Source organism: Scyliorhinus canicula, chromosome 1 (genome assembly GCF_902713615.1).
Source record: "Scyliorhinus canicula chromosome 1, sScyCan1.1, whole genome shotgun sequence".
Lineage (NCBI taxonomy): Eukaryota > Metazoa > Chordata > Chondrichthyes > Carcharhiniformes > Scyliorhinidae > Scyliorhinus > Scyliorhinus canicula.
The window spans coordinates 250,058,952-250,075,878 of NC_052146.1; the positions used below are offsets into that span (position 1 = coordinate 250,058,952).

Below are 16,927 nucleotides of genomic sequence, written 5' to 3' on the forward strand. Positions count from 1 at the left end.
TTGGACCTATACACTCGGGAGATTAGAAGAATCAGAAGTGATCTCATTGAAACATATAAGACTCTGAAGGCGATTGACAGAGTAGACACTGAGCGTTTATTTCTCCTGTTTGGGGAATCTAGAACGGGAGGGGGGGGGGGGCACAGATTCAGGATAAGGGGCTGATCATTTAGGATTAAGATCAGAATTACTTCACCCAAAGGGTTGTGAATTTTTGGGATTTTCTACCTCAAGAGGGTTGAGATAGAGATTTTTGATCTCAGGAAAACCAACGCATATGGGAAGCGGGAGTAAAGTTCAAATGAAAGATCAGCCATGATCTTATTGAATATCAGAGTGCTGTGCCCTAGCAAGCTGTTCCAGTACAGCTAACACTGACATGTATCTGGCCATGTGTAAAATTGCTCAGATATGTCCAGTACACAAAAGGCAGGACAAATCCAACCTAGTCTACTCTCGATCATCAGCGTGATGGATGGTGCCATCAACAATTTACCAAGTGGAACTTGCTGAGAAATAACCTAATCACTCTTGCTCAGTTTGAATTCCGCCAGGGTCACTCAGCCCCTGACTTCATTACAGCGTTGGTTCAAACATGGACAAAAGAGCTGAATTCCAGAGGTGTGGTGACATCAAAGCAGAATTTGACTGAGCGTGGCATCAAGAAGCCCTAGCAAAACTGGAGTCAATGGGAATCGGGGAGATCTTTCTGCTGGCTGGAGTCATACCTGGCACAAAAGAAGATGGTTGTAGGAGTTCAAACATCTCAGTTCCAAGATCTCACTGCAGGAGTTCCTCAGGATAGTGTTCTAGGTCCAACCATCTTCAGCTGCTGCATCAATGGCCTTCCTTCAATCATAAGGTCAAAAGTGGGAATGTTCGCTGATATGATTGCACAATGTTCGGCACCATTTACGACTCCTCAGATACTGAAGCAGTCCATGTCCAAATGTTAGAAGACCTGGACAAAATCCAGGCTTGGGCTGACAAGTGGCAAGTAACATTCACATCCTGCAAGTGCCAGGCAATGACCATCTCAAACAAGAGAAAATTTAATCATGGCCCCTTGTCAGTTCCATGGCATTATCATCGCTGGATCTCCCACTATGACCATCCTGGGGGAGGGTTACCATTGACCAGAAACTGAACTGGATTATCCATATATATGCTGTGGCTCAATGTGAAGGTTGGAGGCTAGGGATCCTCTGGTGAGTAATTCACCTCCTGACTCACATATAGTAAAATTGGAACGATACAGAGAAGATTAGCATGGCCCTTGAGCAAGGATGACACACAAATTCGTGAAGCGTTCCATATTTTTTGGTGGATGGAACATTTTCAGACTGGAGACCAGTTCCCAGCGGTGTACCACAGGGATCAGTGCTGGGTCCTCTGCTATTTGTGATTTTTATCAATGACTTGGAGGAGGGGGCTGATGGGTGGGTGAGTAAATTTGCTGATGACACCAAGATTGGTGGAGTAGTGGATGAGGTGTAGGGCTGTTGTAGGCTGCAAAGAGACATTGATAGGATGCAGAGCTGGGCCGAAAAATGGCAGATGGAGTTTAACTCTGATAAGTGCAAGGTGATTCATTTTGGTAGAAAAAATTTGAATGCAGATTACAGGGTCAATGGCAGGGTTCTGAGGAATGTGGAGGAACAGAGAGATCTTGGTGTTCATGTCCACAGATCTCTGAAGGTTGCCACTCAAGTGGATAGAGCCGTGAAGAAGGCTTATAGTGTGTTAGCATTTATTAAGGGGGGCTTGAGTTTACGAACCGCGGAGTTATGCTGCAACTATATATGACCCTGGTGAGACCACATTTGGAGTATTGTGTGCAGTTCTGGTCACCTCATTATAGGAAGGATGTGGAAGCATTGGAAAGGGTGCAAAGGAGATTTACCAGGATGCTGCCTGGTTTGCAGGATAGGTCTTATGAGGAAAGGTTGTGGGAGCTGGGGCTTTTCTCTTTGCAGCGGAGGAGGATGAGAGGCGACTTAATAGAGGTTTATAAGATGATGAGGGGGATAAATAGAGTGGACATTCAGAGACTATTTCCTCGGGTGGATGTAGCTGTTACAAGGGGGCATAACTATAAGATTCAGGGTGGGAAATATAGGAGGGATGTCCGAGGCAGGTTCTTTACTCAGAGAGTGGTTGGGGTGTGGAATGGACTGCCTGCAGTGATAGTGGAGTCGGACACTTTAGGAACTTTCAAGAGGTTATTGGATAGGCACATGGAGCACACCAGAATGACAGTGAGATAGCTTGATCTAGGTTTCGGACAGTGCTCGGCACAACATCAAGGGTCGAAGGGCCTGTTCTGTGCTGTACTGTTCTATGTTCTATGACTCCCAAAGCCTGTCCACCATCTGCAAGGCTCAAGACATGGGGGCTGGTTTAGCTCAGTTGGTTGAACAGCTGGTTCATGATGCACAGCAAGGCCAACAGTGTGGATTCAATTCCCCTACCGACTGAGATTATTCATGAAGTCCCCATCTTTTCAACCTTGTCCCTCGCCTGAGGTGTGGTGATCCTCAGGTTAAATCACCATCAGTCAGCTCTCCCCTTCAAAGGGGAAAGTAGCTTATGGTCAGCTGGGAATATGGTGACTTTTACTTACTTTACAAGTCAGGAATGCGATGAAGTACTCTCCGTTTGCCTGGATCTGTGTAGCTCCAACAGCACTCAAGTTTGACACCATCCAGGAAAAAACAGATTTCTTGATTGGCACCCCATCCACAAACATTCACTCCATCTACCACTGACACACAGTGGCAGCCATGTGTAGCGTCTACAAGTTGTGCTGCAGATATTCACCACTACTACCATCTATAAGGACAAGGGCAGCAGATACATTGGAACACCGCCACCAAGCCATTCGCAACCTGATTTGGAAATATATTGTCTCTCCTTCACTGTCACTGGGTCAAATTCCAGGAACTCCCTTCCTTACAACACTGTGGGTATATGTACACCACGTGTACTGCAGAAGAGCAAGAAGGCAACTCACCACCGCCTTCTCAGGGGTAATTATAGATTGGCAAGAAATGCCTTAGCCAGTGATGCCCACATCCCATGAATAAATGAAACAAAAGTAGACTCAAAGGGCCATATGATCTCCTGCTCCAATTTCTTGCTGTGTTCCAGGATAATGCAGCACATCACGAACCACAGTGATAACCACTGTGCTACCATGCCCCCTTTGGAGGTCATGGCTCCTGGTTCCTGTTTTTAAGGTAGTGATTCACGCCTGCATGACATCATATCTGGTGGGTGGGAAGATTCGCTGATGGCTGAAGATGTGACGGTAATCCTACGAAGTAGAAACTAATGGATTAAAATTCATATTAATCAAATTCACACCCTTCCCGGATGTGGAACTTGATCACGTCATCAGGGAAGGCCCTGGAAGATCGTGTTCCGAAATCCCGTCAGCGCAAATTCCGTTTTTGGCCTCTCGTGATATTTAATGGCCATGATGGGGTAAATCACACCCGTAATGTCAAGGCTGGACTGCAAAGCATAATCATTAGTTTCACTGAAAACTGTCAATTTGGCACTTTTGGATTATGTGTGAAAGCGCTCACACTGAAAAAGGGGAAGTTGTGATCTTGAGAGTTCACATACTGACTCAAAGGTTTAGATTTTCATTGAGTTGAGATGACTCAGGAGCCCTTTGAAAATGGTCGGTTCATCCCAATTACAAGAGTCCCAGTGGATGTACTAAACTTGGATTTCCTCAAGACGTTTGAAGTACTACATCAAAGGTTATTGCAGAAAATAAAAGCTCATGGTGACATTTTGCATGGATAGAAGGTTGGCTCACTAAGAATAGGCATAAATGGGTATTTTCCAAGTTGTCAAGATGTAACGTGTGGTCTGCCTCATGGATCAGTGCCGGGAGCTGAACTGTTTACAATTCATAAAACGACTTGGATGAAGAGATGATTGCCAAATTTGCTGATGACTCAAGATAGGTAGGAAATTAAGTTGTGAAGAAGCCATAAAGCTGTGGGCAGGTTCAGTCTGTGGGAAAAGATCTAGCAAATGGAGCACAATGTGGTGAAATGTAAAATTGTCCATTTTGGCAGGAAGAATAAAAAAGAAGCATGTTATCTAAATGGTGAGGGATTGGAGAGCTGTGATATGCAGAGCAATCTGGGGGTCTTAGCGCATGAATCACAAAAGGCTAGTATGGTAGCGTGGCCCCTTTAAGGGGGTGGGCTCCACGGACCACGTGACCAGTTCGGGGGCCAATCGTGCAGGAGCATGTGAACCCCGGCCAATGGGGAGTTTGCGTGGGGCCCTGAACAGTGTGGATCAGAGAGCTGAGCTCAGAAGAGCACAGACCTGGGGTGGGATTCTCCGTCGGCCAACGCCCAAATCAGGGAACGCGATTGGGCGGAGAATTTGTTCCGACGCCAAAATTGTGGCGGGCGCAATTTCACGCCAAACCACAATTCTCCATCACTTTGACAGTGGTGTCAAAGCATTCCAGAATGCCGTTGGCATATCATTCACGGGCCCGACCTGATATTCTCCAGGGTCTCCGCAATTTTCCACCTCCACTAAGGCGAATTCCCGATGGCAAGCTTCTAAAAATCGTAAAAGCGACGTCGTGGCTGATGAGGATGATGTACCATCAATTGAACACGAGACGAGTTGCTAAACAAAAGTATGGCTTTAATATACTAGATGTTAAGCCCTGAGATCTATTACAGTAGAAGGATGACCGCCGGGAGTACTGGGTATTTATACCCCGCCCTGGAGGCGGGGTTAACTCAGCCTCTCGACCAATCGGGGAGCCGTCACATGACTGGTCTCAACCAACCGGTCGAGAGGCACATGACCAACCAGGGCCAATGGTAGGCTGGTGTTCTGCTCCAATGGCAGGCAGCTATGCTAATCATACCACCACATTCACCCCTTGCGGAGAAAGAAGCCGGGGGGTGTCAACGAGAGCTGCGGGGGGGGGGGGGGGGGGATCTGGTGGTATGAGTAGTAAGGAGAAATAAAATGTTATCCTTGGCTTCCCACTGGCCCAAACATTTAGCAACAGTACATAGTGTCCATACAAGGTCCATGGTGGTGTTGAAGTTTAATGGACTCGATCAGCTTTTTCATTGCCCATGACATCCTGGCAGACCACCACAGGGGAGTTGGTGACGTTGGTTCAGCCGATGGAGGTGGTTCAGCTGATGTCCTGGACTCCGGGAGCGGTGGTCCTTGAACTGTCTCCGTACCACGGGCTGGTGGTGGAGACGCCATGGATGGGGAAGGGGAGGCCTGGATGGGGCTCTGGGGGAAAAGGGGCAGGGGGGGGGGTCTGTGGTGAAGGGGGGGAAGGCCGCATGCCGGCGGGTGCCAGGTCCCGGAGGGAGACCGTGTCCTGCCGACCGTTGGGGTACTCCACGTACGCATACTGCGGGTTAGCGTGGAGTAACTGGACTTGTTCCACCAACGGGTCGGACCTGTGCACCCGCACATGCTTCCGGAGCAAGATGGGTCCGGGGGTGGCCAGCCACGTCGGGAGAGGGGATCCGGAGGACGACTTCCTCGGGAAAACAAGAAGACGTTCATGAGGTGTTTGATTAGTTGTTGTACAGAGGAGGGAGCGGATGGAATGTAGGGCATCGGGGATCACCTCTTGCCATCGGAAAATAGGGAGATCTCTGGACCGGAGGGCCAGTAGGATGGTCTTCCAGATGGTACCATTCTCCCGCTCGACCTGTCCGTTACCCCGGGGGTTATAGCTGGTCGCCCTGCTAGAGGCAATGCCCCTGCTGAGCAGGAATTGACGCAGCTCGTCGCTCATAAAGGAGGACCCCCAATCGCTATGTATGTACACGGGGTAGCCGAACAGGGAGAAGGTGGAGAGGAGGGCCTTAATGACGGTCGATGTGGTCATGTTGGGGCAGGGAATGGCAAAGGGGAAGCGGGAGTATTCATCGATCACCGTCAGGAAGTAAATGTTGCGGTTGCTAGAGGGAAGGGGCCCCTTGAAGTCTATGCTGAGACGTTCGAAGGGGCGGGATGCTTTGATCAGATGCGCGCGCTCGGGGCGGTAGAAGTGCGGTTTGCACTCTGCGCAGATGTGGCAGTCACGGGTTACTGTCCTGACTTCCTCGATGGAGTAGGGCAGGTTGCGGGTCTTTATGAAATGATAGAAACGGGTCACCCCTGGATGGCAGAGGTCCGCGTGGAGGGAGCGGAGGCGGTCTATCTGCGCGCTGGCGCAGGTACCGCGGGACAGGGCATCAGGAGGCTCATTGAGCTTCCCAGGACGATACAAGATATCGTAGTTGTACGTGGACAACTCGATCCGCCACCACAAGGTCTTGTCGTTCTTAATCTTGCCCCTCTGTGCATTATCGAACATGAAGGCTACTGACCGTTGGTCTGTGAGGTAAACTTCCTGCCGGCCAAATAGTGCCTCCAATGTCGCACAGCTTCGACTATGGCCTGGGCTTCCTTTTCCACTGAGGAGTGGCGGAGTTCGGAAGCCTGGAGGGTTCTGGAGAAGAAGGCTACGGGTCTGCCCGCTTGGTTCAGGGTGGCCGCCAGAGCTACTTCTGATGCGTCGCTCTCGACCTGGAAGGGGAGGGACTCGTCGATGGCGTGCATCGTGGCCTTTGCGATGTCCGCTTTGATGCGGCTAAAGGCCTGGCAGGCCTCTGTCGACGGCGGGAAGGTCGTGGACTGAATGAGGGGACGGGCCTTGTCGGCGCAATTGGGAACCCATTGGGCGCAGTAAGCGAAGAAACCCAAGCAGCGTTTGAGGGATTTGAGGGTATTGGGGAGAGGGAGTTCCATCAGGGGGCGCATGTGTTCGGGGTTGGAGCCTATCACTCCGTTACGCACTACGTAGCCGAGGATGGCTAGACGGTCGGTGCTAAACACGCACTTATCCTTATTGTAAGTTAGGTTAAGGAGTTTTGCGGTTTGGAGGAATTTTCAGAGGTTGGTGTCATGGTCCTGCTGGTCGTGGCCGCAGATGGTGACATTATCGAGATACGGGAAGGTAGCCCGTAATCCGTACTTGTCGACCATTCGGTCCATCTCCCGTTGGAAGACCGAGACCCCATTTGTGACATCGAATGGAACACTGAGGAAGTGGTAGAGGCGCCCATCTGCCTCGAACGCGGTGTACTTGCGGTCACTCGCGCGGAGGGGGAGCTGCTGATAAGCGGACTTGAGGTCCACCGTGGAGAAGACTTTGTATTTCGCAATCTCGTTTACCATGGCGGAAATACGGGGGAGAGGATACGCGTCCAGTTGCGTAAACCGGTTGATGGTCTGACTGTAGTCGATGACCATCCGGTTTTTCTCCCCAGTCCGGAACGCCAGCACTTGGGCTCGCCAGGGACTGTTGCTGGCCTCGATGACCCCTTCCTTCTGCAACCTATGGACCTCGGACCTGATGAAGGTCCGGTCCTGGGCGCTGTACCGTCTGCTCCGGGTCGTGACGGGTTTGCAATCGGGGGTGAGATTAGCAAACAAGGAGGGGGGGTCTACTTTGAGGGACGCGAGGCTGCAGACAGTGAGGGGGGGTATAGAGCCGCAGAATTGGAAGGTCAAGCTCTGCAGGTTGCACTGGAAGTCCAGTCCGAGGAGTGCCGGGGCGCAAAGGTCGGGGAGGATAAGGAGTTTATAATTTTTAAAAACCTTCCCCTGGACCGTGAGATCCGCGATGCAGCACATCCGCGATTACAGGGTGGACAGGGAGCGTGCAGCATCTTACCGTGTCAGGGTGTACGAAGCTTTCCGTGCTCCCGGAGTCCAGCAGGCAGTCCGTCTCTTGCCCGTTGAGGTGGATTTGCGTCGCCGTCTTGGCGAGCGTGCGTGGACGTGACTGGTCGAGCTGAATGGCCGCGAGCCGTGGAGAAGATCCATAGTCGTCGTTGTCGGCCGAGTAGGTGCTGGCAGGACCTTGTGTGCCAGTCCAGGATGGCAGCGCCCAGGACCCGCACGTGGAGTCAGGGCCCCAAGATGGCGGCGCCCAGGACCCGCACGTGGGGTCGGGGCCCCAAGATGGCGGCGCCCAGGACCCGCACGTGAAGTCGGGGCCCCAAGATGGCGGCTCCCAGGACCCGTACGTGGCGTCCGGGGCCCAAGATGGCGGCGCCCGCAGGACCCTCGTGGTTGCTGTGGGCGGGGTTAGCGGTGCCGGCGGGCCGATCGGAGCGGCTGAGAGCGGGGCAGAGAGGCGCGCAGGGGCCCGGGGGCGGGAGTGGGGGGGGGGTAGATTGACGCGGTGCACTGGAAGGGCCTGGAAGGGCCCAGAGGAGGAGATCCCCGATCGCTGCGTGGCACAGCAGCGACCGATTTGGCCTGGGAGGCCGTCGAAAAATGGCCCTTCTTCCCGCAGCTTTTACAGAGGGCGGAGCGGGCCGGGCAGCGCGGGCGGGGGTGTGTGGCAAGCCCACAGAAATAGCAGCGGGGCCCCGCGGACATGTCGGGGCGTCCCGCGGCGCAGGCCTGAGGGGGGTCGGGAGCGGCGGATGGCGGTGGGGAAGCGTGCCAGGAGGCCCAGAGCGCTGCAGCGTGGCTGGGGACATAGGCGCAGGCGTTTAAGTCGGCGACCTCCAGGGAGGTGGAGAGAGTCCGTGCCTCAGTTAGGCTGAGGTCATCTTTTTTCCAGCAGCAGCTGGCGGATTGCGGCGGACTGCATCCCAGCCACGTAAGCATCTCTGATTAAAAGTTCCATGTGCTCAGTGGCTGAAACTTGGAGGCAGGCAATTCCTCCCCAGGACAGCGAGGGCCTGGTAAAAATCATCTAAGGACTCACCGGGGAACTTTTGTCTTGTAACCAGCAGATGTCGGGCGTACACTCGGTTTGCCGGCTTAATAAATTGTCCTTTTTGCGTATCCATGGCTACGTCATATTCCTTTTCTTCCTCTATCATCGCGTAGGCCGCCATGCCCACGCTGGAATGGAGAATATGAAGTTTCTGTGCCATGGTGGGGGGGCTGCTTGCGGTCGCCAGATAGCTATCGAAACACGCCAGCCAATGCTTGAAGATTGCCGATGCGTTCGGAGTTTGCGGGCTGATGCGGAGGCAGTCGGGCTTGATCCGGAGCTCCATCTTCAAATTTCTAGTATATTAAATTGATGTACCATCAATTGAACGCAAGACGAGTTGCTGAACAAAAGTATGGCTTTAATATACTAGATGTTAAGCCCTGCGGTCGATTACAGTAGAAGGACGACCGCTGGGAGTACTGGGTATTTATACCCCGCCCTGGAGGCGGGGTTAACTCAGCCTCTCGACCAATCGGGGAGCCGTCACATGACTGGTCTCAACCAACCGGTCGAGAGGCACATGACCGACCAGGGCCAATGGTAAGCCGGTGTTCTGCACCAATGGCAGGCAGCTATGCTAATCATACCACCACAGAGGGAGAGAAAGGAAGTAGGACACGGAGAGGCGCGACCTATCCATCCTTGGCTCTTGCACCAGATTCCAATCCAAACTGGTCCCAAGCACCTTCCCCACAAATCCTGCATCATCCCAGTTAGGGCCATACACGCTTGCCAACACCACACCAAACCTCCCCTCCAACTCCCCTGTTATTATCACATATCTACCCCCCTGGTCTGCCACCATGTTCTCCATCTGGAACCTCACTCTCTTAACCAACCAAATCCGCTACCCCTCCCCCACCCTACTGTCAAATCTCTAATGAAATGCTTGGCTCACCCAGCCCTTCCTGAGCCTCACCTCATCTTTCACCTTCAGGTGAGTCTCCTGTACCATGACAACATCGGCCTTCCGCTTCTGCTTCGCCCAACTCAGGACCTTCTTCTTCAGATGGTACCTATGGAAACAAATAATCCCTGCACTTGGCGGCTCGTTCTCCTTCGGTTTAGACCTCAACAACCGATGAGCCCGATCCAGTTCGTACCAGGAGGGATCCTCCCCCTCCCCAACAGCTCTGCCAACATCTTGGTAAATTACTCAGTCGGCCTCAGGCCCTCCACCCCTTCGGACAGGCCCATGATTCTCATATTTTGCCGCCTAGATCTGTTTTCCAGGTCCTCCACTTTCGCTCGCAACCTTTGTTGGCCTCCATTACCCTCTGCAGCTCCTCACCCATCGAGGTGAGCTGATCGCTGTGTTGCGACAAGGCCTCCTCCACCTCTTTCAGTTTCTCACCCTGTTCAGCTAATATCTTTGACACCGCTGCCTTCATCGGGGCAATCAGCTCTTCTCACCAGGACCTTCAGTGCCGCCATCATCTCCTTCCTCATCACCTCCGTGAGCTTTGCGAACTGTTTTTCAAATTTCACAACATCACCTCGGTTATCTTTTCTACCGTGAACAGTGTGGCCCCACCCTGTGACCCAGCCTCCGCACCTTTCCAGTTATCGGGCTGATCCTTTCGCTCGAAGGTGAAGCTTCACTCACCCCCTTCTTCACAGCGTCTTTCTTTTGGTTTTTGGACATTCCCCTCCTTACAATAAGCAATTATTATTATTATTCCTTATGTCTTCCTGCACTTAATTGTTGAAAAATTGCCCCTGGGACCGGGCATTAAATTATTTTAAAAAATCAAGCCTCGAGCAGGAGGCACCCAACATGCGACTTCCTCCTACATGCCGACACCGGAAGTCCAGATTTGAGATTACTATCAGGTCAACTATTACTTAATTAAATGGCGGAGCAGGCATGAGGGGCTGAATGGTATAATCCTTGTTTGTATGCTCTTTGCTTTTGTACTCAATGGCCAGAGTTTTGCGTTCCTCCGGTGGGCACGGGCCCAACCAAACGCAAAGAAATATCAGCACGCATCCTGATGTCATCGCGGACCCATGCAATTGAGCGCAATTTTACATGGCCTGTCTACTTTTACAGTTGGCAGGTGGGCCCGTTGGCCAGGCGGCCTTTATGTTTAAACTTCAACCTTGATCCAGGATGGGATGAACTGTTCAGGCTGAAATAAAATTTAAAAAGTGTTTGAGACTGTGGTTCATATTTGAATATTCTGCCTAGTCACTCTTTGCATAGTATTTCCATTGCAACTTATTTTTTACAAGTCTGCACCTCCCTGAGACAGCAGCTGTCCCCCAGAGGGAGCACAGTCAAATTGTCAGACCACACCTTCCATTTTCTCAGCACCTGCCCTCTTCCTGCCCTCCCGGCGTGCTGAGCCTTTCCCAGCATGCATTTCACACGGCCTGCATGGTGATTGGCGAGCCAGCATGAAATCATATTCCGCCCATAACCCATTCTGTGCCCGCTTCCAGGCCTGCTGAGTGTGCACGCCTGAAAGATTCAGGCCTATGGCTTCATCTTGAATTCTACAAGCTCTTTAAATAGCTTTCTCAGCTTGTCCTTCAACTTCAACTATGTATTAATGTGAAATGCCAAGTCTCTCTGTTTCGACACCCTTTATAATAGCGCTATTTATTTTATGTTGCCTTTCCTTAGTCTTTGCCTCAAAATATTGTTTTATTCAACAGCGCATTATGCTATTTCATGCTGCTATAAAAGGATTACGAACATGTAAACTTCCATTGCCCTTTAGAATTCATTTATATATTGAGCATGAAATGCTTCCTGGTACTTAGTAAGAGCAGAAGGAAGGCTCTGTCTTTGTTGACAATAAAGCAGTAATATTAATAAATAAATCATCTGGGACTATTGCTATTGTCATGTGTAATGTTCCTTTTTAACCACCAGGTAGTTATCTGTATTAGGAATAAAAGCTTAAAATTTATAATGATAGTGATATTTTAGGTACTTGTACCTCAGCCGTCTCAATGGTGCACTAGAATTACTTCATTATTTGACATTATTTGTCAGTGGAAGAGAAGAAAGAAACCTTCAGAGCCTGACTTCTCTTAAATACAATGTGTTTCTCTGTTTATAATGCTTCCCTAGGTTGGTCTAGCAACCACACAAATGTTAATGAATCACTTTGAGAAACACATTTTTTGACTGTTTAGTCATCCACTGAGGAAGAATTGTGATGCTGAGAGATAGATCTACTTGTCAATCATAGAATCCCTACAGATCAGAAGGAGGCCATTTAGCCCATTGAGTCTGCACGATCCTCCGAAAGATCACTCTACCCAGAGCCACTGCAACCCCACCCTTGTATCCTCACCTAACCTTTAGGCACTAAGTGACAGTTAGGCATGGCCAATCCACCTAACCTGCAGATCTTTGTATGTAGGAGGAACCAGAGGGCCCAGAGGAAACCCACGCAGAAGCGGGGAGAAAGTGCAAACTCCGCACGGGTGAACCCAAGTCCCTGACAGTGTGAGACAGCAGTGCTAACTGCTGTGCCACTTATAGATCCCACTATATTCCCCCATCCAACCATTCCCCAGCCTCCATTAGCCCCCTCACCCCACCCCCACGAGTGTTCTTCCGGCTCAGCAATCCTGCTATGCCAAGTGACTTGGGCCAGATAAGCGGATTCACTTCCCGATCTCCAGGCCGGCCCTCGGTAATCGCCAACGTAAACCAGACATGCATATGATCCCAGCCCTTCCCCTGTGCTCCCAGCCCTTCCCTTTTGCTCCAAGTCCCTCCCCTGTGCTCCCAGTCCCTCCCCTGTGCTCCCAGTCCCTCCCCTGTGCTCCCAGTCCCTCCCCTGTGCTCCCAGCCCTTCCCCTGTGCTCCCAGTCCCTCCCCTGTGCTCCCAGTCCCGCCCCTGTGCTCCCAGTCCCTCCCCTGTGCTCCCAGCCCCGCCCCTGTGCTCCCAGTCCCTCCCCTGTGCTCCCAGTCGCTCTCCCCGCCTTGTGGGTGCATAAGATTACTCTTTTACTGACTAAAACAGCAGCAAAACACACAACAGCAGTGGAACCAGCAATGTCATTTTTCATTGCATTCGTAACTATGAAAACAACAGTTCTGAAAAACGCTGGATCTAGCAGGTCATAGGTAGTTGTATAAAAGTCCTATTCTCAACAATCAGTTAATCACTCTCTACATGAAAAAATTTCTCAACTCTCCTCCTAATCTTCTGCCAATTACTTTGCATTATCCCCACTGGTTATTGATCTCCCTGCAAAGAAAAATAGATCCTTCCTGTCCACTCTATCTAGGCCCAAAATTTGTTTTTACACCTCAACTACAACTCCCCTCAACTTTTTGTATTCCAAAGAAAACATCTACAGCCTATCCAATCTTTCCTCACAACTAACATTGTCCAGTCCTGCAAACATCTTCATTAATCTCCTCGGTACCCTCACTAATGCACTCACATCATTACTATAATGTGCTAACGAGAACTGTACAAAATGCTCTAGCTGTGGCCTAACTAATGTTTTATACATTTCAAATATAACCTCCTTGCTCTAATGTTCTCTCCTTCAGCCCATACAGTAAAATATGCAGTCTTGAACACCCTGAACACTCCCACTACCTTCAGAGATTTGTGAACATTCATGCAAACACTTTTTAATAACCTACCATTTATTGTGTATACTCTTGTTTTGTTTGCCCTCGCTAAATGCATGACCCCACACTTCTCTGGAACGAATTCCACTTGACACTTTTCTACCCACAGTCCTGTCTGTTGAAATCTTCTTGCAGCCGACAGCTTTCCACCCAAATGGCCAGTTTTTGTAACATCGGCAAACTTCTTAATCATGCCTCTTCATTTAAGTTCAAATCTTTGATAGATACCATGAAAAACATGGGACCTAGTATTGAGGGCTGTGGAATCCCACTGGAAATAGCCTTCCAGTCACAAAAGCACCCATTAACCATTACCCTTTTGCTTTTAACAGTCACTAACACTGTTTGGATCTAACTTGCCAATTTCCCTCTGATCAAAGGGACTTTTATATTTCTGATTAAACTCCCATGTGGGACGTTGTCAGAGGCTTTGCTAAAATCCATGTGGACGGCATCAAACATACGACCCTCATGCACATTTGTCGTTACCGACTCAAAATTTTCAATTAAATCAATCAGGCATTTTCCTTAAAATGTCTATGCTGACCATTCTTGATTAGCCCATACCTTTTTGAATGATGATTAATACTGAACTGGATTCTCCGTGGCGTGAAGCCAGAAGCGAGAATCGCGTTCAGGCAGAGAATTAGACGAGGTGGAAAAAATCCCGATGCCCATTCCAGTGCCATGCTCTGGTCCCTTGCAGGCAGCGATATCGAGATTTGCATTCCATGCCAACAGATCCATGCAAAACTGTGATTTGCATGAGTTTTAATATAATTAAAGGCTTGGCCACTCCACCGTGATGTTCCCACCCCATTAGGCAAAGGCTCCACAAATGAGAATGAGTGCAAGCAGGGCCTGGGCGCCAGGCTGCGGAGGGGGAGCAGGAAGCTAAAAAAACTATCAAAAAGCCTCAAGAATTGTCAGACTTGCTGGGGGGGGTTTAATGGAAATGAAAAATACTGTTTTTAGTCATTTTACCTTAATATAGTGGATTAATACGTATAATTGTAAATATGTAATTTTGAATCAACAGTCTCATATGTTGTTCTCTGATTTTATTCCAGGTTGGATTGGATTTCACTCCACGAATTGCCAGCACGGAGGCACAAAAAAATGAACAGAGACAGGTCTTCATTGAACAGATTGAAATTGCAAAACGGCTGGATTTACCTTTGTATGTAAACCCTCTTTTCTATGGGAATTGGGAGATGGGTATAGGGAAGTCCAAGCTACTCACTATCTAATTATGGCAAGAAGAAATGTTTGTACAGACTGACAGTGCAAGGAAATCAGCTATTTGATACTACAGCTATCCACTTAAATAGTATCATGAAATAAACTAATTGTTTTCCCTAAACTCACCCATCTTAGTTATGATAGAATCATAGAATTTAGAAGAAGGAGGCCATTCGGCCCATCGAGTCTGCATCGGCTCTTGGAAAGAGCACCCTACTTAACTCCACATCTCCGCCCTATCCCTGTAACCCTGCAACCCCATCTAACCAAAAGGCAATTTGGCATGGCCAATCCACCTAACCTGCACATCTTTGGACTGTGGGATGAAATCGGAGCACCCGGAGGAAACCCACGCAGACACGGGGAGAACGTGCAGACTCCGCACAGACTGTGATCCAAGAGGGAATCGAACATGGAACCCTGGCGTTGTGAAGTCATAGTGCCAACCACTATGCCACCGTGCTGCCCTATATAGTTATAGCACTGTTGGAAATAATGGTATTTACTTTATGCCTCATCAAGTTGCAATTTCCGTTGAGCAGACATGTGGGCTGTGACATTCGGTGGAGTGGCAGTTGCGTACTTAGCTTGAAATGCTACCGCTCCTATCTTGCCGACTTGCCAACTCAGGCTGGCCAAGATCTGTGTAGTGCAGTTAGCTCCTGGGACATACTGTTGAGTGCAGCTCAGTCACATGTTCATAAGCCACAGCCCCTTTTTAATGCACCTTTCAGTCCCTCATTTTAGCATTTCTCCAAATCAGCAATTATGGGCCCAAAGTATATTCAACACCTTCTTAAAGGTTTTTATTAGACAGATTCTGAGGTAAGATTCTGTTAGGCCAAACATTCTGAGCTCCAGTGCAGTGTAACTGAGGAATGCCCCAAAAATGTGTTGGCCAATCCCTCCAAGCCCCCATGTCCACCCCACTCACTGGACCTTCCCCAGGTAAGGAGGTGGAAGAAGTCCCTGATTGGGGAGAAAATCCCACGGGACAGAGAATTCCTGTGGGGGATGGGGAGACCCATTGTTGGGGTGGGGGTGGGATAGTCCTCTAGGGATTTGGGGATTGGAGGGGCCCTTGGGGCTTTGGTTTGGGGCCTATACAATAGCTAGCGTAAACCAGGTCCATTTAAAGGACTTGCCAGATTTAAAATTCTTTGACAAGTCAGGTACAAGGTAAGCGTATAAGGTAAGTGGATATGATTTGGAGGTTTCGGTCAGGCCTAGCTGGGGTTGGAAGTGCTGGGGGAGGGAGTTCGACATTCAGACCTTTGCGTTGGGTGGGGTGGGAAGGGGAAGAGGCCAGCAGTCAGGGCTGGCAGGAGGTTGATAGCGGGTCGGATCTGGCCGGGTGTGGGCAGAAGTCAGGAGCCGGGCCTTGTAGTGGAGGAGGTCGGGAGTCAGGTCTTGGGAGACGGAGTTCCCATGAAGGTAGGGTGTCCCCTGGTGGGGGTGTAGTTGGGTATGGGGGAAGCCCCTGGTTGTGGGGAAAGTTCCCATTAGACTAAGGAATTCCTGTGGATGGTGGGGAGACGCATTGTTGGGGCGAGTCAGGGTGGGAGAGCGATGATCCCTCGGATTTGGGCTGTGGGCCCCCCTTGGAGTTTTGGTTTGGATCTGTACAAGTTACCCAGAAACTAGAAGTAGTTTTAATTCTTCTAACTTTTTCTGGTCACTATTGATGGAACACAATCAGAACCATCTGAAGTTTACGTTTAAATCGCATTTTCGGATGGGGAGTTGCTGCAAATAATTATGACCCACTTGTGATGGAAATTACACCTCTCATTAGGCTTCCAAGTCCTGGGATGGACATGGGACTGGTTGACTCTGCATTATGAGCACCATGGTGGGTGTCTGATCCTGCTTCATGAAATAGAAGAGAGTCAGTCAAATATCCTTTAAGTCCCTTTGAGATCATTTGAATCAATTATTCATAAATTATAACAGCATGGACATTAAGAGAAAGAGAGAAACCTAAATGCATCCTATTTTTGTCAGGGAATGCTGCCAAGGTGCCCATTTAGCTGATTCAACCTGCTCAGTTTTCACCAAGGAAGTGCTGATAAAACTGACAATTTAATTCTCCTCTGTGAAGGCCTCATGCATTGAGAAAAGACATTGCAATGCATTCAGTGATCCCTTGGGGCAGTCTTTGTAATTGATGTGGATCCATAGGTCAATGCATTTGTTTCAATCTTGAAAATCAGAGGGGTAATTATGAATTTTGGAAAAGCAAGAATGGTATAGAATAGGCTGATCCAATA

The 16,927-nt window shown here is 49.7% G+C and overlaps 1 protein-coding gene and 1 pseudogene across 3 annotated transcripts in view; both read left to right on the forward strand.

Moving 5' to 3' along the window:
• Window positions 1–16,927, forward strand: part of tatdn3 (TatD DNase domain containing 3) — a 117,507-nt gene that overhangs the window by 64,833 nt on the left and 35,747 nt on the right. For all 3 annotated transcript variants that reach the window (XM_038811150.1, XM_038811160.1, XM_038811170.1), the window contains exon 6: window positions 14,486–14,595. In XM_038811150.1, coding sequence (XP_038667078.1) covers window positions 14,486–14,595 — 110 coding nt within the window. The remainder of the gene's footprint in view (window positions 1–14,485; window positions 14,596–16,927) is intronic.
• Window positions 1,209–1,321, forward strand: LOC119978612 (annotated as a pseudogene).